This window comes from Pezoporus flaviventris, unplaced genomic scaffold (genome assembly GCF_033815535.1).
Source record: "Pezoporus flaviventris isolate CSIRO_AGI_PZ_B2104156 unplaced genomic scaffold, CSIRO_AGI_Pfla_v1 ptg000455l, whole genome shotgun sequence".
Taxonomy (NCBI): Eukaryota; Metazoa; Chordata; class Aves; order Psittaciformes; family Psittacidae; genus Pezoporus; species Pezoporus flaviventris.
The window spans coordinates 323191-343598 of NW_026893002.1; the positions used below are offsets into that span (position 1 = coordinate 323191).

Here is a 20408-nt window from a genome sequence, read left to right on the forward strand (position 1 = left end):
ATGTAACACTATGCATGTGTGACTCTGTCCATGTGTGACACTGTCCGTGTGTGACACTGTCCATGTGTGACACTGTGTGTGTGACATTTTCCATGTGTGACACTGTCCATGTGTGACACCGTCCATGTGTGACACCCTCCATATGTAACACTATGCATGCGTGACACTGTCTGTGCGTGACACTGTCTATGTGTGACACTGTCCATGTGTGACACTGTCCATGTGTGACACTGTGTGTGACATTGTCCATGTGTGCCACTGTCCATGTGTGACACCATCCATATGTAACACTATGCATGCGTGACACTGTCTGTGCGTGACACTGTCTATGTGTGACACTGTCCATGTGTGACACTGTGTGTGACATTGTCCATGTGTGCCACTGTCCATGTGTGACACCATCCATATGTAACACTATGCATGCGTGACACTGTCTGTGCGTGACACTGTGTGTGTGTGACACTGTCCATGTGTGACACTGTGTGTGACACTGTGTGTGTGTTTCACTGTCCATGTGTGACACCCTCCATATGTAACACTATGCATGTGTGACTCTGTGCGTGACACTGTCCATGTGTGACACTATGCGTGACACTGCCCATGTGACACCCTCCATATGTAACACTATGCATGTGTGACATTGTCCATGTGTGACACTGTCCGTGTGTGATACCCTCCATATGTAACACTGTCCATGCGTGACACTGTGTGTGTGACACTGTCCGTGTGTGATATCCTCCATATGTAACACTGTCGATGTGTGACACTGTCCATGTGTGACACTGTCCATGTGTGACACCCTCCATATGTAACACTATGCATGTGTGACACTGTGTGTGTGTGACACTGTGTGTGTTTGACACTGTCCATGTGTGACACTGTCCATGTGTGACACTGTTCATGTATGACGCTGTGCATGTGTGACACTGTCCATGTGTGACACTGTGTGTGCGTGACACTGTGTGTGTTTGACACTGTCCATGTGTGACACTGTCCATGTGTGACACTGTGTGTGCGTGACACTGTGTGTGTTTGACACTGTCCATGTGTGACACTGTCCATGTGTGACACTGTTCATGTATGACACTGTGCATGTGTGACACTGTCCATGTGTGACACTGTGTGTGCGTGACACTGTGTGTGTTTGACACTGTCCATGTGTGACACTGTCCATGTGTGACACTGTGCATGTGTGACACTGTCCATGTGTGACACTGTGTGTGCGTGACACTGTGTGTGCGTGACACTGTGCATGTGTGACACTGTTCATGTATGACACTGTGCATGTGTGACACTGTGCATGTGTGACACTGTTCATGTATGACACTGTGCATGTGTGACACTATCCATGTTTGACACTGTCCATGTGTGACACCGTGTGTGACACGATGTGTGACGTCACACCGTCTGTGCGTCACGACACCGCTCAGCGCGTGTGACGCGGCGTGACCTGGGCTGCGCGTGCCCGCGCGGTGACACCGCGTGCTCCCGCCAGGCCCCGCCCCTCCTCAAGCCCCTCCCCTCCGTAAACCCCGCCCCGTCACCACAAGCCCCGCCCCGTGCCGGTGGCTGGGCCGGGGCCGGGGCCGCACCCGCAGGGGCCGGGGTTCGGGGCCGGGGCCGGCTCGGTGTCGGCGGCCGCTGCCGTTGTTGCCGGGGCCGGTGGCTCGGTGCCCGCCGCCCGCCGCCATGTTCGACTGCCTGGAGGCGCTGGCGGGGCCGCGGCGGCTGCACGACGTGACGAACCGCGGGGCCTGCGCGCTGCGCAAGGCGGGGTACGGGCCGCGCTGCGGGGCCCTGCCGCCCTTCGCCTGGCCGCCGTCCGCCCGCCGCGGTACGGGGACGGGGGGGGGGACCGGGGACGGGAGGGGGGGTTCGGGGGGGGTGGGGGGTGATGGGGGAAGTCCCACACCCGGGGTCACCCCCGTTTTGGGGGGCCCCCCCATGGTGACACGGACCCGGACACCGCGGTTTGGGGGACCTCGGTGTTGGGGGGGGGTGGGATGGGGAACCCCATTGGGGGGGGGGGGTGGTTTGGAGGGGGGGAGGAGCCCGTTTAGAGGCACCCCCAATTGGGGTGGGGTGGTTGGACCCCATTTTGGGGCCTGCACCCATTGGGGGGGGGCAGATGTGGGGCTGAGCACCCCATAGGGGTGGGAGCAGACAACCCCCTCGCAGCCGCTTCCCTCTCCCCCCCCCCATCTGGGTACAAAAGTTTTTGGGGACGGAACCCCCCCAAATTGCCCCCGTTGTGCTCCGTCCCCCCCCCCCCACACACACACCCCGAGGGAGCGGTCCCCCCCCCACACCCCACCCCACCCCGTCCCGTTCCGTTCCCCCCCCCCCCATTCCCAGCGCCCCGGCCCGACTGGTTCCAGTGCGGGGCTGCCGCACCCGCCCAGCGCTGCCAATGTGGCATTTAACCCCTGCGGGGCCGCCCCAAAACCGGCCCGGCCCCCCCCAAAGGGGAGGCCAAGGGGGTGCTGGGGTTCCCCCCTCTTCATCCGGGCATTGGGGGGGGGGGACACAGCCGTCGGTTGGGGGGGATTCCCTTTAACCCCCCCCCAAATTAGGCACTGGTAGAGCTGGACGGGGAGCAGTGATTGGAGGGTTTGGGGGGTCCCCATTGCGTTGTCTGCCCCCCCCCCCCGTGGGTATGTTCCCCCCCCCCGAGTGGTTTTGGGGCGCTGTTATTGGCTGAGTGCCTCATTTGGGGTCAGACCCCCCCACATCCAACCTTGGCCTCGATGGGAAACTGAGGCACGGGGGGGGGGGGGGTGTTAACCTACTGCCCCCCCCCTTACCCCCCTTTAACCCCCCGGCACCTATGGGGCACCAACAACACTCTGGGGGGGGGGGGGAACTGGACCAAACCACCCCTAACTTGGGGTTCACCCCATATGGGTCCCAAAGTGGGGGGGGGCACCCCCACTGTGTCTCTGTGTGCCCCCCCCCTCATTGCACAAGAGTCATGCGAGGGGGTGTCACAGGGTGTGGTGCGTGGTTGTGGTTCCATTGCCGAAGGGGGGGGGGGGGGGAGGCAGGAATAAAGGGGGGGGGCTGTTGATTTTGGGGGTGTTCCTGGTATATTTGTGTGTGCACACGCGTGTGCAAGGCGGGGGTGCCCGCCATGGCGTGTGTTTGGCGTGTGTCATGTATGTGGTTGCGTGTGTGGCCCCCCCCCCCCCCCCGCAGGCGTGTTCTGGAGCGCGCGGGCGGGCGGGGGCCGGAATTTCCTCAATTTCAGCAATTTTGGCTTTTTTTGTTGGGTTTCATAGAAAAACACTGACGAGAAACCCCGCCCCCCCCCCTTCCCAACCCCCTCCTTCTGTGGGCTGTGGGGCGGGGGGGGATGGGGGGCCACACCGTGTGTGTCCCCCCCCACCACCACAATGGGGACATTGATGTTGGCCCTCACCCCAGCCATGGGATAGGATTTGGGGGGCACCAAAACGGGCCCCAAAACTTGGGGGTTGATGGGGGGGGGGGGGGCTTGGGCCTCAAATGCCCCCAAACTGGTGTTGGGGGCTTCTGCCCCCCCCCCCAAAAACAGGGATTGGGGAGTTCCACACCCCAAATCGCCCCCCAAAAAGGGTTTGGAGTGGCCTTGGACCCTCAAATACCCCAAAACTTGGGGTTTGGGGCGTTCCAGCATCCCAGATCCTCCAAACCTTGGGTTTAGTGGGTCCCAGACCCCCAAATTCCTCAAAGCCTGAGTTTGGGGGGGTCCCAGCACATCACATCCCCCCAAAACCTGGATTTGGGGGTGTCCCAGCCCCCCCCCCCCCCCATCCTCTATAACCTGCATTGGGGGGTCCTTGGCAATGGGGGGCGAGGGGAGGCTGGACTGCACCCCCCCACTTTGCCCTCTCATTGACCCCCTCTATCCCTTACCCCCTGTGTCCCCCCCCCAGGATGGATGCAGCTCCTTGGGTCCCCCCCATTCCCCCCCCCCCCACACCCCCTGGCAGCATCTCCCACTCTCGGGGGGGTTTAACACCAGTTTGGGGGACCCGGGCTGGGGTTTTGGGGTGCTCCTGACCCCCCCTATGTGCTCCCCCCCCAGCCGTGGAGACCCCAAGCCGCAGTGGGGAGGAGATGGTGCCCAGCTCGCCCTCGCCGCCCCCCCCGCCCCGCGTCTACAAGCCCTGCTTCGTCTGCAGCGACAAGTCCTCGGGGTACCACTATGGGGTCAGCTCCTGCGAGGGCTGCAAGGTGGGGTACAGGGGTTGGGGGGGGGGCATGGGCACCTCTGGGACCCTATAGGGGGAGTGAGGACCCCCCCTTCCTGAACACATGGGAGGAGAGGGGAGCACCCATCCAGGACCCATAGGGGGAGTGGGGAATGCTCCTGGGTGCTGGGAACCTATGGGGGGACCCCGGCACTGGGGATGCCCCCTTCGCCCCCCCCAATCCCATGGGGGGAGTAGGGAATCCCTGGGACCCACAGTGGGACTGGGGAAGCCCCAGGGTGCTGGGGACCCTATGGGGGCACTGGGGACCCCTTGGAGATACTGGGGACCCCCATGGCATGGGGATCCTACTCAGTGGGCACTGGGGAACCCCCTGGGGGTGTTGGGGATCCCCTGGGGGGGGGGGGGGGGGGCCCTCAGTGATGCAGGTGAGCAGCCCATAGACACTGTGGAGCCATCACTGGGGGCTGTTGGGGAGCTGAACCTGAGCATCGCAGTTGGGGGGTGACTTGGGGGTCCCCAAGAGGTGGTTCCAGCCCCCCCCCCTTTTCACCCCCCCTGTCCCCCCCAGGGCTTCTTCCGCCGCAGCATCCAGAAGAACATGGTGTACACGTGCCACCGGGACAAGAACTGCCAGATCAACAAGGTGACGCGGAACCGGTGCCAGTTCTGCCGCCTCCAGAAGTGCTTCGAGGTTGGCATGTCCAAGGAAGGTGCGGCCCAGGGCCTGGGGGGGGCACCCCGATACGTCCCGTGTCCCCCCCACCCAACCTAAAGCATCAGTAGCAGTGTGTACCCCATGGAGCTGGCCCCTCGCAATGGGGTGTTCCCCGGTTTGGGGCACCCCCATCTTTTGGGGGGGATGTGTGTGTTTGTAGGGTGCAGCCAAGGGCCTGGGGGGGGGTTCCTTGGGGCGGGGGGGGCACCCCGATATGTCCCGTGTCGCCCCCACCCAACCTAAAGCATCAGTAGTAGTGTGTACCCCATGGAGCTGGCCCCTCGCAATGGGGTGTTCTCCAGTTTGGGGGGGTTTGGGGCACCCCATCTTTTGGGGGGGATGTGTGTGTTTGTAGGGTGCGACCAAGGGCCTGGGGGGGGGTTCCTTGGGGCGGGGGGGGCACCCCGATATGTCCCGTGTCGCCCCCACCCAACCTAAAGCATCAGTAGTAGTGTGTACCCCATGGAGCTGGCCCCTCGCAATGGGGTGTTCTCCAGTTTGGGGGGGTTTGGGGCACCCCATCTTTTGGAGGGGTGTGTGTGTGTTTGTAGGGTGCGACCAAGGGCCTGGGGGGGGTTCCTTGGGGCAGGAGGGGGCACCCCAATACGTCCCGTGTCCCCCCCACCTAACTTAAAGCATCAGTAGCAGTGTGTAACCCATGGAGCTGGCCCCTCGCAATGGGGTGTTCCCCAGTTTGGGGGGGGGCTTTGGGGCACCCCATCTTTTGTGGGTGTGTGTTTAGAGTGCCCCCCACTTTGGGGGGGGGCTTTGGGATCCCTTCCAGCCGCATTGTGCTATATGTGGATATCCTGCTGGCGCATCCTGTGCCGGTGCAAAGAGGGGGGGGGGGCAGGAAACACGGCATGGGGAAGGGGTGAGGGGCACCCCCAAACCTCCCCCTTGACCCCCCCTCTTCACCCCACAGCCGTTCGCAATGACAGGAACAAGAAGAAGAAGGAGGTGAAGGAGGAGGCCACGGTTGAGAGCTACGAGCTGAGCCCCGAGCTGGAGGAGCTGGTGCAGAAGGTCAGCAAAGCCCATCAGGAGACCTTCCCCTCGCTGTGCCAGCTGGGCAAGTACACCATGGTGAGCCCCATGGGAGGGCCGGGGGGGGGGGGGGGGCTGGGGCTTAGGGGGCACCCCACCAGCAGCCCCATAACCCCATCCCCGTGTGCGTTTCGCCCCCAAGGACGCGAGCGCTGAGCGCCGGGTGCAGCTGGACCCGGGGCTGTGGGACAAGTTCAGCGAGTTGGCCACCAAGTGCATCATCAAGATCGTGGAGTTCGCCAAGCGCCTGCCCGGCTTCACGGCGCTCAGCATGGCCGATCAGATCACCCTGCTCAAGGCAGCGTGCCTGGACATCCTGGTGAGGCCCCGCGTCCATCGGGAGCGGTGTTTGGGTCCGCGGCGCGATGGGATGCGGGCGAGTTGGTGATGGGCTGTGTGGATGGAGCGGAGGACAGGGATGGGATCCAGAGGGATCTGGATGCGCTGGGAAACCTCATGGAGCTCAACGGGGCCAAGGGCAAGGTTCTGCCCCTGGGTTGGGGCAATCCCAGGCGCAGGTGGGGTGGAGGAGTGATTCAGAGCAGCCCGAGGAGGAGAACTTGGGGCTGTTGGGTGAGGAGCTGCCCATAACGCTCACTGAGCCCAGAACTGCCCCCCACTGTGTGCTGGGCTGCACCCCCAGAGCGTGAGCAGCAGCTCAGGGAGGGGATCCTGCCCCTTTGCTGAGCTCTGTGGGACCCCCCCTGCAGTCCTGACCCAGCTCTGGGGCAGCAGCACAAGAGGGACGTGGAGCTGTTGGAGCAAGGCCATGGAGATGCTGCGAGGGCTCCTTAAGGGGAGACCTGAGAGCAGCTCCAGTGCCTGAAGGGGCTGCAGGGAACCTGGAGAGGGGCTTGGGACAAGGGGTGTAGGAACAGGACAAGGGGAATGGCTTTAACCTGCCAGAGGGGAGACTGAGATGAGCTCTTAGGCAGAAGCTCTTCCCTGTGAGAGTGCTGGGGTGCAGGCACAGGGTGCCCAGAGGAGCTGTGGCTGCCCCATCCCTGGCAGTGTTCAAGGCCGGGTTGAACACAGGGGCTCGGAGCCCCCTGCTCCAGCAGAAGGGGTCCCTGGGCGCCGTGACTCCGTGCCCCCCACCCCACAGATGCTGCGGATCTGCACGCGGTACACCCCGGAGCAGGACACGATGACGTTCTCGGACGGGCTCACCCTGAACCGTACCCAGATGCACAACGCCGGCTTCGGGCCCCTCACCGACCTGGTGTTCGCCTTCGCCGGGCAGCTCCTGCCTCTGCAGATGGATGACACCGAGACCGGGCTGCTCAGTGCCATCTGCCTCATCTGCGGAGGTGATGGGGACATGGGGGCATCCAGCCCGGGGCTGCGGGGACAGGAGGAAGCAGGGGCAGGGGGACCTCCAAGTCAGGGGTAGCAGGAACGTGGGGACATGGGGATCTCTGGACCAGGACACAGCAGGGATGTGGGGAAACGGGGACCTCTGGATGATGGGGCAGCAAGGATATAGGGACCTGTGGGTCAGGAGGAAGTGGGAACACAGGGACCTCCAGGCCAGGATACAGCAGGGATGTGGGGACCTCTGGATGATGGGGCAGCAAGGACATAGGGACCTGTGGGTCAGGAGGAAGTGGGAACGTGGGGACCTCCAGGCCAGGATACAGTAGGGATGTGGGGACCTCTGGATCAGGAGGAAGTGGGGACAAGGGAATACCAGGAGCATGAGGATCTCTGGGCCAGCAGGTAATAGGGACATGGGGATGTAGGGACATGGGGATGTAGGGACATCGGATGTCCAGACCCAGCTGGACATGTGGGGACGTGGGAACTTGTGGGGAGCACAGGGACATTGGGACCTCAGGGCAGGAGGTAGCAGGGACATAGGGATGGAGGGACATGGAGACAGGGCACATCTGCCAGGCAGTAGCAGGGGCATGGGGACCTTTGGGTCAGCAGATAGGAAGGCCATACAGATGTAGGAACATCTGGGTCAGGACGTGGAGGGACACGAGGCCATGGGAACATCTGGATGATGAGGCAATAGGGACAAAGGGACATGGGGATCCTGGGTCGGATGTCAGGGCGATGGGGATGAAGGGACATGGAGACAGGGCTCAGGCGGTACCTGGGATGCGGTGACTCGGGGACCCCTATAGGCGGCAGCAGGGACACGGGGGGTCTCGGGGGGCTCTGAGCCCGGTGTGTGTCCCCCCCCCACCCCAGACCGGCAGGACCTGGAGGAGCCGGAGCAGGTGGAGCGGCTGCAGGAGCCGCTGCTGGAGGCGCTCAAGGTGTACGCGCGGCGGCGGCGGCCGCGCCAGCCCCACATGTTCCCGAGGATGCTCATGAAGATCACGGACCTGCGAGGCATCAGCACCAAGGGTGCGCTGGGGGGGGGGGGTGTGTGGGGTGGGGGGCTCTATGGGGGGGTGATGCTCACAGGGGCTTGTGTGGGGTGGGGGGCTCTATGGGGGGAGGGATGCTCACAGGGGCTTGTGTGTGGGGTGGGGAGCTCTATGGGGGTGTGATGCTCACAGGGGCTTGTGTGGGGGGTGGGGAGCTCTATGGGGGGAGGGATGGTCACAGGGGCTTGTGTGGGGTGGGGGGCTCTGTGGGGGGGTGATGCTCACAGGGGCTTGTGTGTGGGGTGGGGGGCTCTATGGGGGTATGATGCTCACAGGGGCTTGTGTGTGGGGTGGGGAGCTCTATGGGGGGAGTGATGGTCACAGGGGCTTGTGCTTGGGGGGAGCTCTGTGGGGGGAGGGATGCTCACAGGGGCTTGTGTGTGGGGTGGGGGGCTCTATGGGGGTGTGATGCTCACAGGGGCTTGTGTGTGGGGTGGGGAGCTCTATGGGGGTGTGATGCTCACAGGGGCTTGTGTGGGGGGCTCTATGGGAGTGTGATGCTCACAGGGGCTTGTGTGTGGGGTGGGGAGCGGAGCTCTATGGGGGGAGTGATGGTCACAGGGGCTTGTGTGTGGGGTGGGGGGCTCTGTGGGGGGGTGATGCTCACAGGGGCTTGTGTGTGGGGTGGGGGGCTCTATGGGGGTGTGATGCTCACAGGGGCTTGTGTGTGGGGTGGGGGGCTCTATGGGGGTGTGATGCTCACAGGGGCTTGTGTGGGGGGTGGGGAGCTCTATGGGGGGAGGGATGCTCACAGGGGCTTGTGCATAGGGGGAGCTCTATAGGGAGGAGCTCTTAGGGGGGAGTGATGCTCAGGGGGTTGTGTATGGGGGGGGAAGGAAGCCCATAAGAGAGCACATAGGGGAAATGGGGTGCTCAGGGGGGCTTGTGCCTGCGGTGGGGGGGGGGGGGTACTTGGAGGGGCTTTGCCTGGGGTGCTAGAGGGCCGATTCTGGTGGAACTCCCATTGGGGGGTGCTAAGAGGGGATCGGGGGGGGGCCGGGGGGTCTGTCACTGACGGGGGGGTCCCGCAGGCGCGGAGCGAGCCATCACGCTGAAGATGGAGATCCCGGGGCCGATGCCCCCCCTCATCCGGGAGATGCTGGAGAACCCTGAGATGTTCCAGGAGGAGGAGGAGGAAGGGGGGGGGCAGCCCCCTCCGGATCCCCCCCCGGCCCAGGACAGTCCCCCGGGCCCCCCCCTTCCTCCCCATAGCTTCTCCCCCCCACCAACCCGCTCGGGGGGGGGGGGGGCATTGTGTGTCCCCCCCTCTCCATGGGTTGGACATTCACAACAGCCTTCCAGGGCCCCCCCCCCCTTTGCTCCGGGTGGGGAGGAACCCCAACTGTGCCCCCCCCAGATGTGGGGGGGCTCCAGAGACTGATGGAGCCGCGCGGGGGGGACCCCGCGGCACAGCTATTGCCTAAGCTGGGGGCCGGGGGGCCCCCCACCCCAACCTCAGCTTCACGCCAAGCCCCCCCCCTCCCAGCCCCACTGCCCCCCCCCCCCCTTGTATTTGGGAGGGGATTTAAGGGGGGGGGCAACAATGGACAGAACCCCCCCCCACATTAATACCTGACACCCCTGGGGTGCCCCCCACCCTGCTGCACCCCCCCCCATTGTCACCCCAGGGGGGACCCCGACATTGGGGGCTTTATTTATTGGAGACAGGGTGGATTTGGGGGGGGCAACCCCCATTCCCCCCCCAAGGTGCAGGTGGGACCCCCCCCCAATTCAGGGGGGGAATTAATTTGCTGGTTATTGTTTCATATGGGGGGGGTTGCTTGTGGGTTTTGCTTTTGGGGGGGCATCCCCCCAAACCCCCTCCCTGTGCTCTACACTCCCCCCCCCCCCCCAGCACAGAACACTACAGAGACCAAAGATGGGGGGGCACAAAGTGACCCCCCCTCAACCCCCCCCCAGTATTGCTGGGTGGGGGCCCCAAGCCATAGTCACAGTCACCCCAATGCCATGGGGGGGGGGGGGCCCAATGCTCCCCCCCTCTCCCTTAGGGCAGCTTTGGGGGGGTCCCACCCCACACCCCCCCAGGACCAAACTGCCCCCCCCCAATATCTGTTACCAATGGGGGGTGCACAGCCCTTTGGGGGGGGTCTGTTACACTACGGGGGGGGGGGGGGAGGTCAATTGTGCCCCCGCCTCGCCCCCCCTTTGCCCCCCTCCCCAGGGCAGCACTTTTCACCCATTATTTATTCCTTTGCGTTTACACCGGGGGTGCCCCCGGCCCCGGGGGGGGGGTCCCCAGCTGCTGCCCAACCCCCCCCTTCCCCTGCCATGTGCCCTCCCCCCCCCCAACATTGTGCGAGCTGCCCCGACCCTCCCCCCCCCCCCCCCGCCATGTTTACAGCCCCCACCCCCCCCCCAAACCGGGGGGGCCCCGGGACTTTTCTATTTTTGCAAAATAAAGAGATGGAAATTTGGGGGGGGAGCCCGGTGTGATGGGGGGGGGGGGGGCTCCTGGTGTGGTTGGGGGGGGGGGTCCTGGTGCGATGTGGATGGGGGGGGCTGGTTTTTTTGGGTGCCCCCCTCACCATGGAAACGGGGACCCCCCCGGGGGTACATGGGGGGTGGCACCCCCAAACACGGATAACGGAGGTCAATCTGGGACCCCCCTCAGTGATACCGGGGGGGGCACAGCAGGGTGACACCCCCCCTCCCCCCCCCTCCCCCCGGGGACAATGGGGATCGATCCCCCGGCATCCTGTCCCCCACCCATGGGTGCCCCAATCCCCACCCATGGGTGCCCCTCCCATCCCATCCCACCCCCCCCCCCCCCACGCCGGATGCGGCCCCGTCTTCCCCCTTCCTCCCCACCGGTTCCCATCACCGTGGCCATGGGGCGCGCGGGGGGGCTCCTGCTGCTGCCGCTGCTGTTGGTGGTCCCGGGGGGGGCCGGGGCAGGTGAGGGGCTGGGCAGGGGGGGGGGGGTTGCCCCATGTACCCCCTTTGACCCCCCCCCCCCCATGTCCCCAGAGCGCTGCGAGCTCCTCGCGTCCTGCGATGAGTGCGTCCGGATGCACCCGCGCTGCGCCTGGTGCGAGCAGCCGGTGAGGGAGGGGGGGTACCCCCTGGAACCCCATTGACCCCCCTGGTCCTTCCCCCCCCAACCCCTCTGACCCCCCTATTGAACCCCCTGATCCCTCTGACCTGCCCCCCCCCCCCCCGTTCCCCGGGTTCGGCTTTGGGGGTTCCTCGCCCTGTTGGGGGTCGCGGTGCCCTCCGAGGGGGTGGGGGGGTCCCGTGTCCGGGGTGGCTTTGGGGCGCTGCGGGGTCCCCATGTGCGGGGGGGGTGGTCCCTGTGGTGCCCCTATGGATGTCCCCGTGAGATGGGGGCATCCCGAGGGATCCCTATGGGGTTTCCATGTGGTCGCCAGTGTCCTGGGGGGTCCCGATGTCCTGACACCCCCCCCCCCCCCGTGTGCTGTGGGGTGCCCCCACCTTTGCGTGCCCCCCCCGCCCCGGTGGCTGTGGTTTGGCACCAGGAAGCAGCCAAACCTCAGTGAGAAACACGGGGAGGGTGGGGGCACCCAGAGGGGGTGCAGGGCAGGGGGGGAGATGGGGGGTGCTGATGGTGACCCCCGCAGGGGTTCCTGCCCCGCTGCGCCCCCCCGGAGGTGCTGGAAGGCGCCGGGTGCCCCCCGAGGCCGTGGTGCTGCCCCGAGGCAGCCTCAGGGTCCTGCAGGACCTGGAGCTGCTCCCGGGGGGGGAACAGGTCCCGTTGAGGCCGCAGCGCGTCCGGATGTGGCTCCTGCCCGGTGAGCATGGCATGGGGCTGCGATGGGGCTGGGATGGGGCTGGGATGGATGGATGGATGGATGGAGGGAGGGATGGATGGATGGATGGATGATGGATGGATGGATGGATGGATGGATGGATGGATGGATGGATGGATGGATGGATGGAGGGAGGGAGGGAGGGAGGGAGGGAGGGAGGGAGGGATGGATGGATGGAGGGATGGATGGATGGATAATGGATGGAGGGAGGGAGGGGAGGGAGGGAGGGAGGGAGGGATGGATGGATGGAGGGATGGATGGAGGGATGGATGGAGGATGATGGATAATGGATGGATGGATGGATGGATGGATGGATGGATGGATGGATGGATGGATGGATAATGGATGGATGGATGATGGATGGTTGGATGATGGATGGATGGATAGATGGATGGATGGATGGATGGATGGATGGATGGATGGATGGATAATGGATGGATGGATGATGGATGGTTGGATGATGGATGGATGGATAGATGGATGGATGGATGGATGGATGGATGGATGGATGGATGGATGGATGGATAATGGATGGATGGATGATGGATGGTTGGATGATGGATGGATGGATAGATGGATGGATGGATGGATGGATGGATGGATGGATGGATGGATGATAGATGGATGGATGAATGGATGGATGATGGATGGATGGAGAAGAAGAGGGAGGAATGAAGAGATGGTGAAGGTGGAGGGAGATGGAGCATGGAAAGATGGATAGAAGAGGGATAGAGGGCAGGGAAGTGGAGATGTATGGGGGCATGGAGATGGAGATGAGGATGGATGGAGAGATGCTGAGAGATGGAGAAGGTGGAGAGAGGGATGGATGGAGAAGAGGGTGGCTGAGGGATGGATCCAGAGCAGCCAACGCTGGTGGGACACAAGGACACTGGTGCCTGGCCTGGGTGTCCCCTGTCCCCCTTGAACCCCCTTTTCCTACCCCCCAGGGGAGGAGCAGAGCTTCCAGGTCCGGTTCCGCCGCCCTGAGGGACACCCCGTGGACCTCTACTACCTGATGGACCTGTCCTACTCCATGCGGGACGACCTGGAGACCATCCGTGGGCTAGGCAGCGACCTGATGGACACCCTGCGCAACTTCAGCTCCTCCGTCCGCATCGGTGCGGGGACACCCATGGGGTGCGGGGGGACACTCATGGGGTGGGGGATGGACACCCATGGGTGATGGATGGATGACAACTGGATGATGACTGAAGGGTGGGGTTGGATGGATGATAGATGGTGATGATGGATGGATGATGGATGATGATGATGGGTGCTGGATGATGGATGGATGGATGATGGATGGTTAGAAGGATGAGGGATGGATGATGGATGGATGGATGGATGGATGGATGGATGGATGGATGGATGGATGGATGGATGATGGATGGATGGATGATGGATGGATGGATGGATGGATGGATGGATGGATGGATGGATGGATGGATGATGGATGGATGGCGGATGGATGGATGGAATGAGGATGGATAGATGGATGATGGATGATGGATGATGGATGGATGGAATGAGGATGGATGATGGATGATGGATGGATGATGGATGGAATGCGGATGGATGGATGGATGGCTGATGACCGATAGCTGATGGCTGACGGCAGATGGATGCCGATGTGGTGTCTCCTGTGGTGTCCCCGTTCCAGGCCTGGGCTCCTTCGTGGAGAAGCCGGTGCTGCCGTTCAGCAGCGCGGGGCCGCGGGCCGGGCCCTGCCCGCGCCGGGGGGACCCGTGCGAGCCCACGGCCGCGTTCCGGCACGAGCTGGCGCTGAGCGACCGCGCCGGGGCCTTCACCGAGCGCGTGCGGGGGCTGCGAAGCGCCGCGAACCTGGATGCGCCCGAGAGCGGCTTCGACGCCGTGCTGCAGGCGGCCGTGTGTGGGGTGAGCGGCACGGCGGGCAGTGGGGCGGGGGACGGGGATGGGGACAGGGACAGGCGCGGGCCAGAGTGGAGCTGCAGGAGCCTGCTTCACCTCATGGCCCCATGGCCCCCATACCCCTTGTGCCCCCCATGTCCCTCATGTTCTCTCATGTCCCCGTGTCTCCCTGTACCCATTGTGCCCCCCATGTCCCTCCTGTCCCAATGTCCCCATGTCCAACTGTACCCCCCATACTCCCCATTCCCCCCATACCCCCCATGCCCCCATACTCCCGATACTCCCATTCCCCCCATACCACCCATGCCCCCCATTCCCCCCATACCCCCCATACACCTTGTTACCCCCCATACCCCCCATGTCCCCCATTCCCCCCATACCCCCCATATCCCCCATTCCCCCCATAATCCCCATACCCCCATACCCGCCATACCCCCATATCCCCCATACACCTCGTTCCCTCCATATCCCCCATGCCCCCCTACCCCCATATCCCCCATACACCTCGTTCCCCCCATATCCCCCATGCCCCCCCTACCCCCCATATCCCCCATACACCTCGTTCCCCCCATATCCCCCATGCCCCCCTACCCCCCATATCCCCCATACACCTCGTTCCCCCCATATCCCCCCATGCCCCCCTACCCCCATATCCCCCATTCCCCCCATTCCCCCCATGCCCCCCATTCCCCCCATACCCCCCATACCCCTCATACTCCCCATATTCCCCCATACCCCCATATCCCCCATTCCCCCCAAACCCCCATATCCTCCATGCCCCCCTACCCCCCATATCCCCCATGCCCCCCATTCCCCCCATAACCCCCATACCCCTCATACTCCCCCATTCCCCCCCCACCCCTCATACCCCCCATTCCCCCCATTCCCCCCATCCCCCCCCATCCCCCCCATCCCCCCCCATCCCCCCCCACCCCCCCACCCCCCTCACCCCCCCCTGTCCCTCAGCACCGCCTGGGCTGGGGCTCCCCCACCCGGCTCCTGCTCTTCTGCTCCGACGACTCCTGGCACTCGGCGGGGGACGGGAAGCTCGGGGGCCTCCCCCTCCCCAGCGACGCCCGCTGCCACCTGGACGCCAGCGGCCGCTATGGGGCTCAGCACCGCCACGTGGGTGCAGGATGGGGCCGGGGGCGGGGGGGAACCCAGCACCGCCCCCCCATTCACACACAGACACCCCCCCCCCCCCCCCCCCAGGACTACCCCTCTGTGGGGCTCCTGGCGCAGGTGCTGGAGGCCGCCGACATCCAGCTCATCTTCGCTGTCACCCGGCCCGTGGTGCCCCTCTATGAGGTGGGGATGGGGGAGATATGGGGGGGTGGGGGGTATGAGGCTGGTTTGGGGTGTGCATGGGGCTGGTTTGGGGGGTATGGGGTTGGTTTGGGGGATATGGGGCTGGTTTGGGGTGTGCATGGGGCTGGTTTGGAGGATATGGGGTTGGTTTGGGGGATATGGGGCTGGTTTGGGGGGATATGGGGCTGGTTTGGGGTGTCCATGGGGCTGGTTTGGGGGGTATGGGGTTGGTTTGGGGGATATGGGGCTGGTTTGGGGTGTGCATGGGGCTGGTTTGGAGGATATGGGGTTGGTTTGGGGGATATGGGGCTGGTTTGGGGGATATGGGGCTGGTTTGGGGTGTCCATGGGGCTGGTTTTGGGGTATGGGGTTGGTTTGGGGGATATGGGGCTGGTTTGGGGTGTGCATGGGGCTGGTTTGGAGGATATGGGGTTGGTTTGGGCGATATGGGGCTGGTTTGGGGTTGTGCATGGGGCTGTTTTGGGTGTCCATGGGCCTGGTTTTGGGTGTGCATGGAGCTGGTTTGGGGTGTATGGGGCTGCTTTGGGGTGTGCATAGGGCTGGTTTGGGGTGTCCATGGGGCTGGTTTGGGGGATATGGGGCTGGTTTGGAGGATATGGGGTTGGTTTGGGGAATATGGGGCTGGTTTGGGGTTGTGCATGGGGCTGGTTTGGGGTGTCCATGGGGCTGGTTGGGGGTGTGCATGGAGCTGGTTTGGGGTGTCCATGGGGCTGGTTTGGGGTGTGCATGGAGCTGGTTTGGGGTGTATGGGGCTGCTTTGGGTGTGCATAGGGCTGGTTTGGGGTGTCCATGGGGCTGGTTTGGGGGATATGGGGCTGTTTTGGAGGATATGGGGTTGGTTTGGGGAATATGGGGCTGTTTTGGGGTTGTGCATGGGGCTGTTTTGGGGTGTCCATGGGGCTGGTTGGGGGTGTGCATGGAGCTGGTTTGGGGTGTCCATGGGGCTGTTTTTGGGGTGTGCATGGAGCTGGTTTGGGGTGTATGGGGCTGCTTTGGGGTGTGCATAGGGCTGGTTTGGGGTGTCCATGGGGCTGGTTTGGGGGATATGGGGCTGGTTTCGGGTGTCCATGGGGCTGCTTTGAGTGTTCATAGTGAGTCTCCGGGTGTTTTGGGGTGCCTGGGGCCATTATTGGGCTACTCTGGGGTATCTATGGGGATGTTTTGTGGGTCCCAGTGTGATTCAGGGTGTTTTGGGTGTCCTGGGGCTGGTTTTGGGTGTCCTGGTCTGTTTTGGGGTGCCTCTGGGTGTTTTGGGGTGCCAGGGCTGTGTTTGGGGTACTGGGGGCTGTGTTTGGGGTACTGGGCTGTGTTTGGGGTACTGGGGGCTGTGTTTGGGTACCGGGGCTGTGTTTGGGGTGCTCAGGGCTGTGTTTGGGTACCAGGGCTGTGTTTGGGGTACCCGGGGCTGTGTTTGGGTACCAGGGCTGTGTTTGGGGTGCTCAGGGCTGTGTTTGGGTACCGGGGCTGTGTTTGGGGTACCCGGGGCTGTGTTTGGGTACCGGGGCTGTGTTTGGGGTGCTCAGGGCTGTGTTTGGGTACCGGGGCTGTGTTTGGGTACCCAGGGCTGTGTTTGGGGTACCGGGGCTGTGTTTGGGTACCGGGGCTGTGTTTGGGGTACCCAGGACTGTGTTTGGGTACCGGGGCTGTGTTTGGGTACCCGGGGCTGTGATTGGGTACCCGGGGCTGTGATTGGGGTACCCAGGGCTGTGTTTGGGGTACCGGGGCTGTGTTTGGGTACCGGGGCTGTGTTTGGGGTGCTCAGGGGCTGTGTTTGGGTACTGGGGCTGTGTTTGGGGTACCCAGGGCTGTGTTTGGGGTACCGGGGCTGTGTTTGGGGTGCTCAGGGCTGTGTTTGGGGTGCTCAGGGCTGTTTTTGGGGTACCGGGGCTGTGTTTTTGGGGTACCGGGGCTGTGTTTTGGGTACCGGTGTGTGTCTGGGGGGGGGGGGATGGATGCTGGGTCCCTTCGTGCGTGCCCTGCTCCGAGCCGTGCCCGCAGGAGCTCAGCCGGGAGCTGCCCCGGGCCGTGGTGCGGGAGCTCCGCGGCGACTCCAGCAACGTCCCGCGGCTCCTGGCGGATGCCTACGAGGTGAGGGGGGGGGGGGGGCACCCTTGGGTGGGGGTGGGGGGATGGGGGGATGGGTGCTGACACCCCAGGGTGCTCCCTCCCCCCACCCAGGCTCTCGCGTCCACCGTGGAGCTCAAGCACTCGCCGCTGCCCCCCAACATCAGCCTCAGCTTCGAGTCTCACTGCGGGGGTGCCCCCGCTCCCCCCCGGCCCCACGGCGGCCTCTGCAGCGGTGTTCGAGTCAATCAGGAGGTGGGGCACGGGGGGGGGGCGGCATGGGGATGGACGGGGATGTACAGGGTATGGGGACATGGTGGGACGTGGGGATAGGGGACATGGGAACATGGGATGTGAGGATATGGGGTATGGGGACATGGTGGGACGTGGGGATGGGGGACATGGGGATGTGAGGATATGGGGTATGGGGATATGGTGGGACATGGGGATGTGAGGATATGGGGTATGGGGACATGGTGGGACGTGGGGATGGGGGACATGGGAACATGGGGATGTGAGGATATGGGGTATGGGGATACGGTGGGACTTGGGGATGGGGGACATGGGGATGTGAGGATATGGGGTATGGGGACATGGTGGGACGTGGGGATGGGGGACATGGGGATGTGAGGATATGGGGTATGGGGACATGGTGGGACGTGGGGATGGGGGACATGGGGATGTGAGGATATGGGGTATGGGGACATGGTGGGACGTGGGGATGGGGACATGGGGATGTGAGGATATGGGGTATGGGGACATGGTGGGACGTGGGGATGGGGGACATGGGAACATGGGGATGTGAGGATATGGGGTATGGGGATATGGTGGGACGTGGGGATGTGAGGATATGGGGTATGGGGATACGGTGGGACGTGGGGATGTGAGGATATGGGGTATGGGGATACGGTGGGACGTGGGGATGTGAGGATATGGGGTATGGGGATATGGTGGGACGTGGGGATAGGGGACATGGGAACATGGGGATGTGAGGATATGGGGTATGGGGACATGGTGGGACGTGGGGATAGGGGACATGGGAACATGGGGATGTGAGGATATGGGGTATGGGGATACGGTGGGACTTGGGGATAGGGGACATGGGAACTGGGGAACATGGGGATGTGAGGATATGGGGTATGGGAATATGGGACATAGGGATATGGGGGTATGATGATAAGGGATATGGGGATATGGGACATGGGGATACGGAGGCCTGGGGTTCATGGGGATATGGGACGTGAGGACATTGGGGGACATTGGGATGGTGGGGGGATATGGGGAAGGAATGGAGGATGTGGGGACACTGGGACAGGTATGGGGGATCATGTGTCCTTATGTCCCCATATCCACATGTTCCATATCCCATATCATAATATCCCATACCCCAATGTCCTATATCCCATTATCCCATATCCCAATATCCCATATCGCGATATCCCAAATCGCGATGTCCCATATCGCGATATTCAATGTCCCATATCGCGATATCCCAAATCGCGATGTCCCATATCGCGATATTCAATGTCCCATATCGCGATATCCCAAATCGCGATGTCCCATATCGCGATATTCAATGTCCCATATCGCGATATCCCAAATCGCGATATCCCAAATCGCGATGTCCCATATTGCGATATGCAATGTCCCATATCGCGATATCCCAAATCGCGATGTCCCATATTGCGATATGCAATGTCCCATATCGCGATATCCCAAATCGCGATGTCCCATATTGCGATATGCAATGTCCCATATCGCGATATCCCAAATCGCGATGTCCCATATCGCGATATGCAATGTCCCATATCGCGATATCCCAAATCGCGATGTCCCATATCGCGATATCCCAAATCGCGATATCCCAAATCGCGATGTCCCAAATCGCGATGTCCCATATCGCGATGTCCCATATCGCGATACCCCATGTCGTGTCCCGCTCACCCCCCCAGGTGACGTTCACGGTCCGGGCTCGCGCCGCCTCGTGCCCTCTCCCGCGCAGGCGCGTGACGCTGCGCGTGCCGGGCCTCCAGGGGGCGCTGCAGCTGGAGCTGGGCGCGCGCTGCCCGTGCCCCGGCGCCCCCCGGCGGGAGCGAGACCCGCGCGCCACGGAGGGAACCCGGAGTGCAGGTACCGGGGGGGGGGGGGGGGCTATGGGGTGGGGGGGCTATAGGATGGGATGGGGGGCTATGGGATGAGATGAGGGTGTCTATAGGATGGGATGGGGGGCTATGGGATGGGATGGGGGGTGTCTATAGGATGGGGTGGGGGGGCTATGGGATGAGATGGGGGTGTCTATAGGATGGGATGGGGGGGCTATAGGATGGGATGGGGGTGTCTATAGGATGGGATGGGGGGCTATAGGATGGGATGGGGGTGTCTATGGGATGGAATGGGGGGGGCTATGGGGTGGGGGGGCTATGGGATGAGATGGGGGCTCTATGGAATGGGATGGGGGGGGGCTATGGGATGGGATGGGGGGGGCTATGGGGTGGGGGGGCTATGGGATGAGATGGGGGCTCTATGGAATGGGATGGGGGGGCTATAGGATGGGATGGGGGTGTCTATGGGATGGAATGGGGGGGCTATGGGGTGGGGGGGCTATGGGATGGGATGGGGGCTCTATGGAATGGGATGGGGGGTCTATAGGATGGGATGGGGAGTGTCTATAGGAGGGGGGCTCTATAGGATGGGATGGGGGGGTCTATAGGGTTGACCATGGTGTGTGCCCCCCAAAGATTGCCTCTGAACGGGACCCACTCCCTGGGAGGGGGCTAGCACCCACGGGACCCCATAGGGGAGTCATTGAGGGGGGTCCTTTCCCCCATGGACCCCTATGGGTGATGGGGTGGGGGGGCATAGCCCCTATGTGGGGCAGGAATAGTATCAGGAATACTGGCTGTGACACCCCCACATCCCGGTGACCTCCCTACAGGAGCCCCTAAAGTGACACCATCAGCAGCCAGCTGGAGCAAGGGGACAGCGGGGGACCCCCCCA

General features: G+C 63.2%; 2 protein-coding genes across 2 annotated transcripts; both read left to right on the top strand.

Moving 5' to 3' along the window:
* The first annotated feature begins 1613 nt into the window (after window positions 1-1613).
* LOC133263764 (retinoic acid receptor gamma-A-like) lies at window positions 1614-9763 on the top strand. The gene is made up of 9 exons (XM_061443643.1): window positions 1614-1834; window positions 4067-4215; window positions 4765-4906; window positions 5837-5997; window positions 6101-6277; window positions 7064-7268; window positions 8158-8316; window positions 9371-9593; window positions 9697-9763. Exons 1-9 carry the CDS (start codon window positions 1690-1692, stop codon window positions 9761-9763), a joined length of 1428 nt encoding a protein of 475 aa, XP_061299627.1. The 5' UTR covers window positions 1614-1689.
* A 1374-nt stretch (window positions 9764-11137) lies between these two features.
* Window positions 11138-19540, top strand: LOC133263765 (integrin beta-7-like; the record flags this gene model as incomplete). The annotated part of the gene is made up of 9 exons (XM_061443644.1): window positions 11138-11255; window positions 11939-12109; window positions 13075-13245; window positions 13788-14023; window positions 14984-15142; window positions 15230-15325; window positions 17345-17434; window positions 17525-17665; window positions 19363-19540. Coding segments are annotated over exons 1-9 (1360 nt in total), but the record flags the coding sequence as incomplete, so codon positions are not given.
* Between the last annotated feature and the right edge of the window lie 868 nt (window positions 19541-20408).

What these genes read in the sequence shown, in the direction of transcription:
- LOC133263764 (XM_061443643.1), top strand. Translation starts at nt 1,690, where the DNA reads ATGTTCGACTGCCTGGAGGCGCTGGCGGGGCCGCGGCGGCTGCACGAC. An exon ending in GGTTGGCATGTCCAAGGAAG is followed by an intron (nt 4,907 to 5,836) that starts GTGCGGCCCAGG and finishes TTCACCCCACAG; the next exon opens with CCGTTCGCAATGACAGGAAC. An exon ending in CATCTGCCTCATCTGCGGAG is followed by an intron (nt 7,269 to 8,157) that starts GTGATGGGGACA and finishes CCCCCACCCCAG; the next exon opens with ACCGGCAGGACCTGGAGGAG.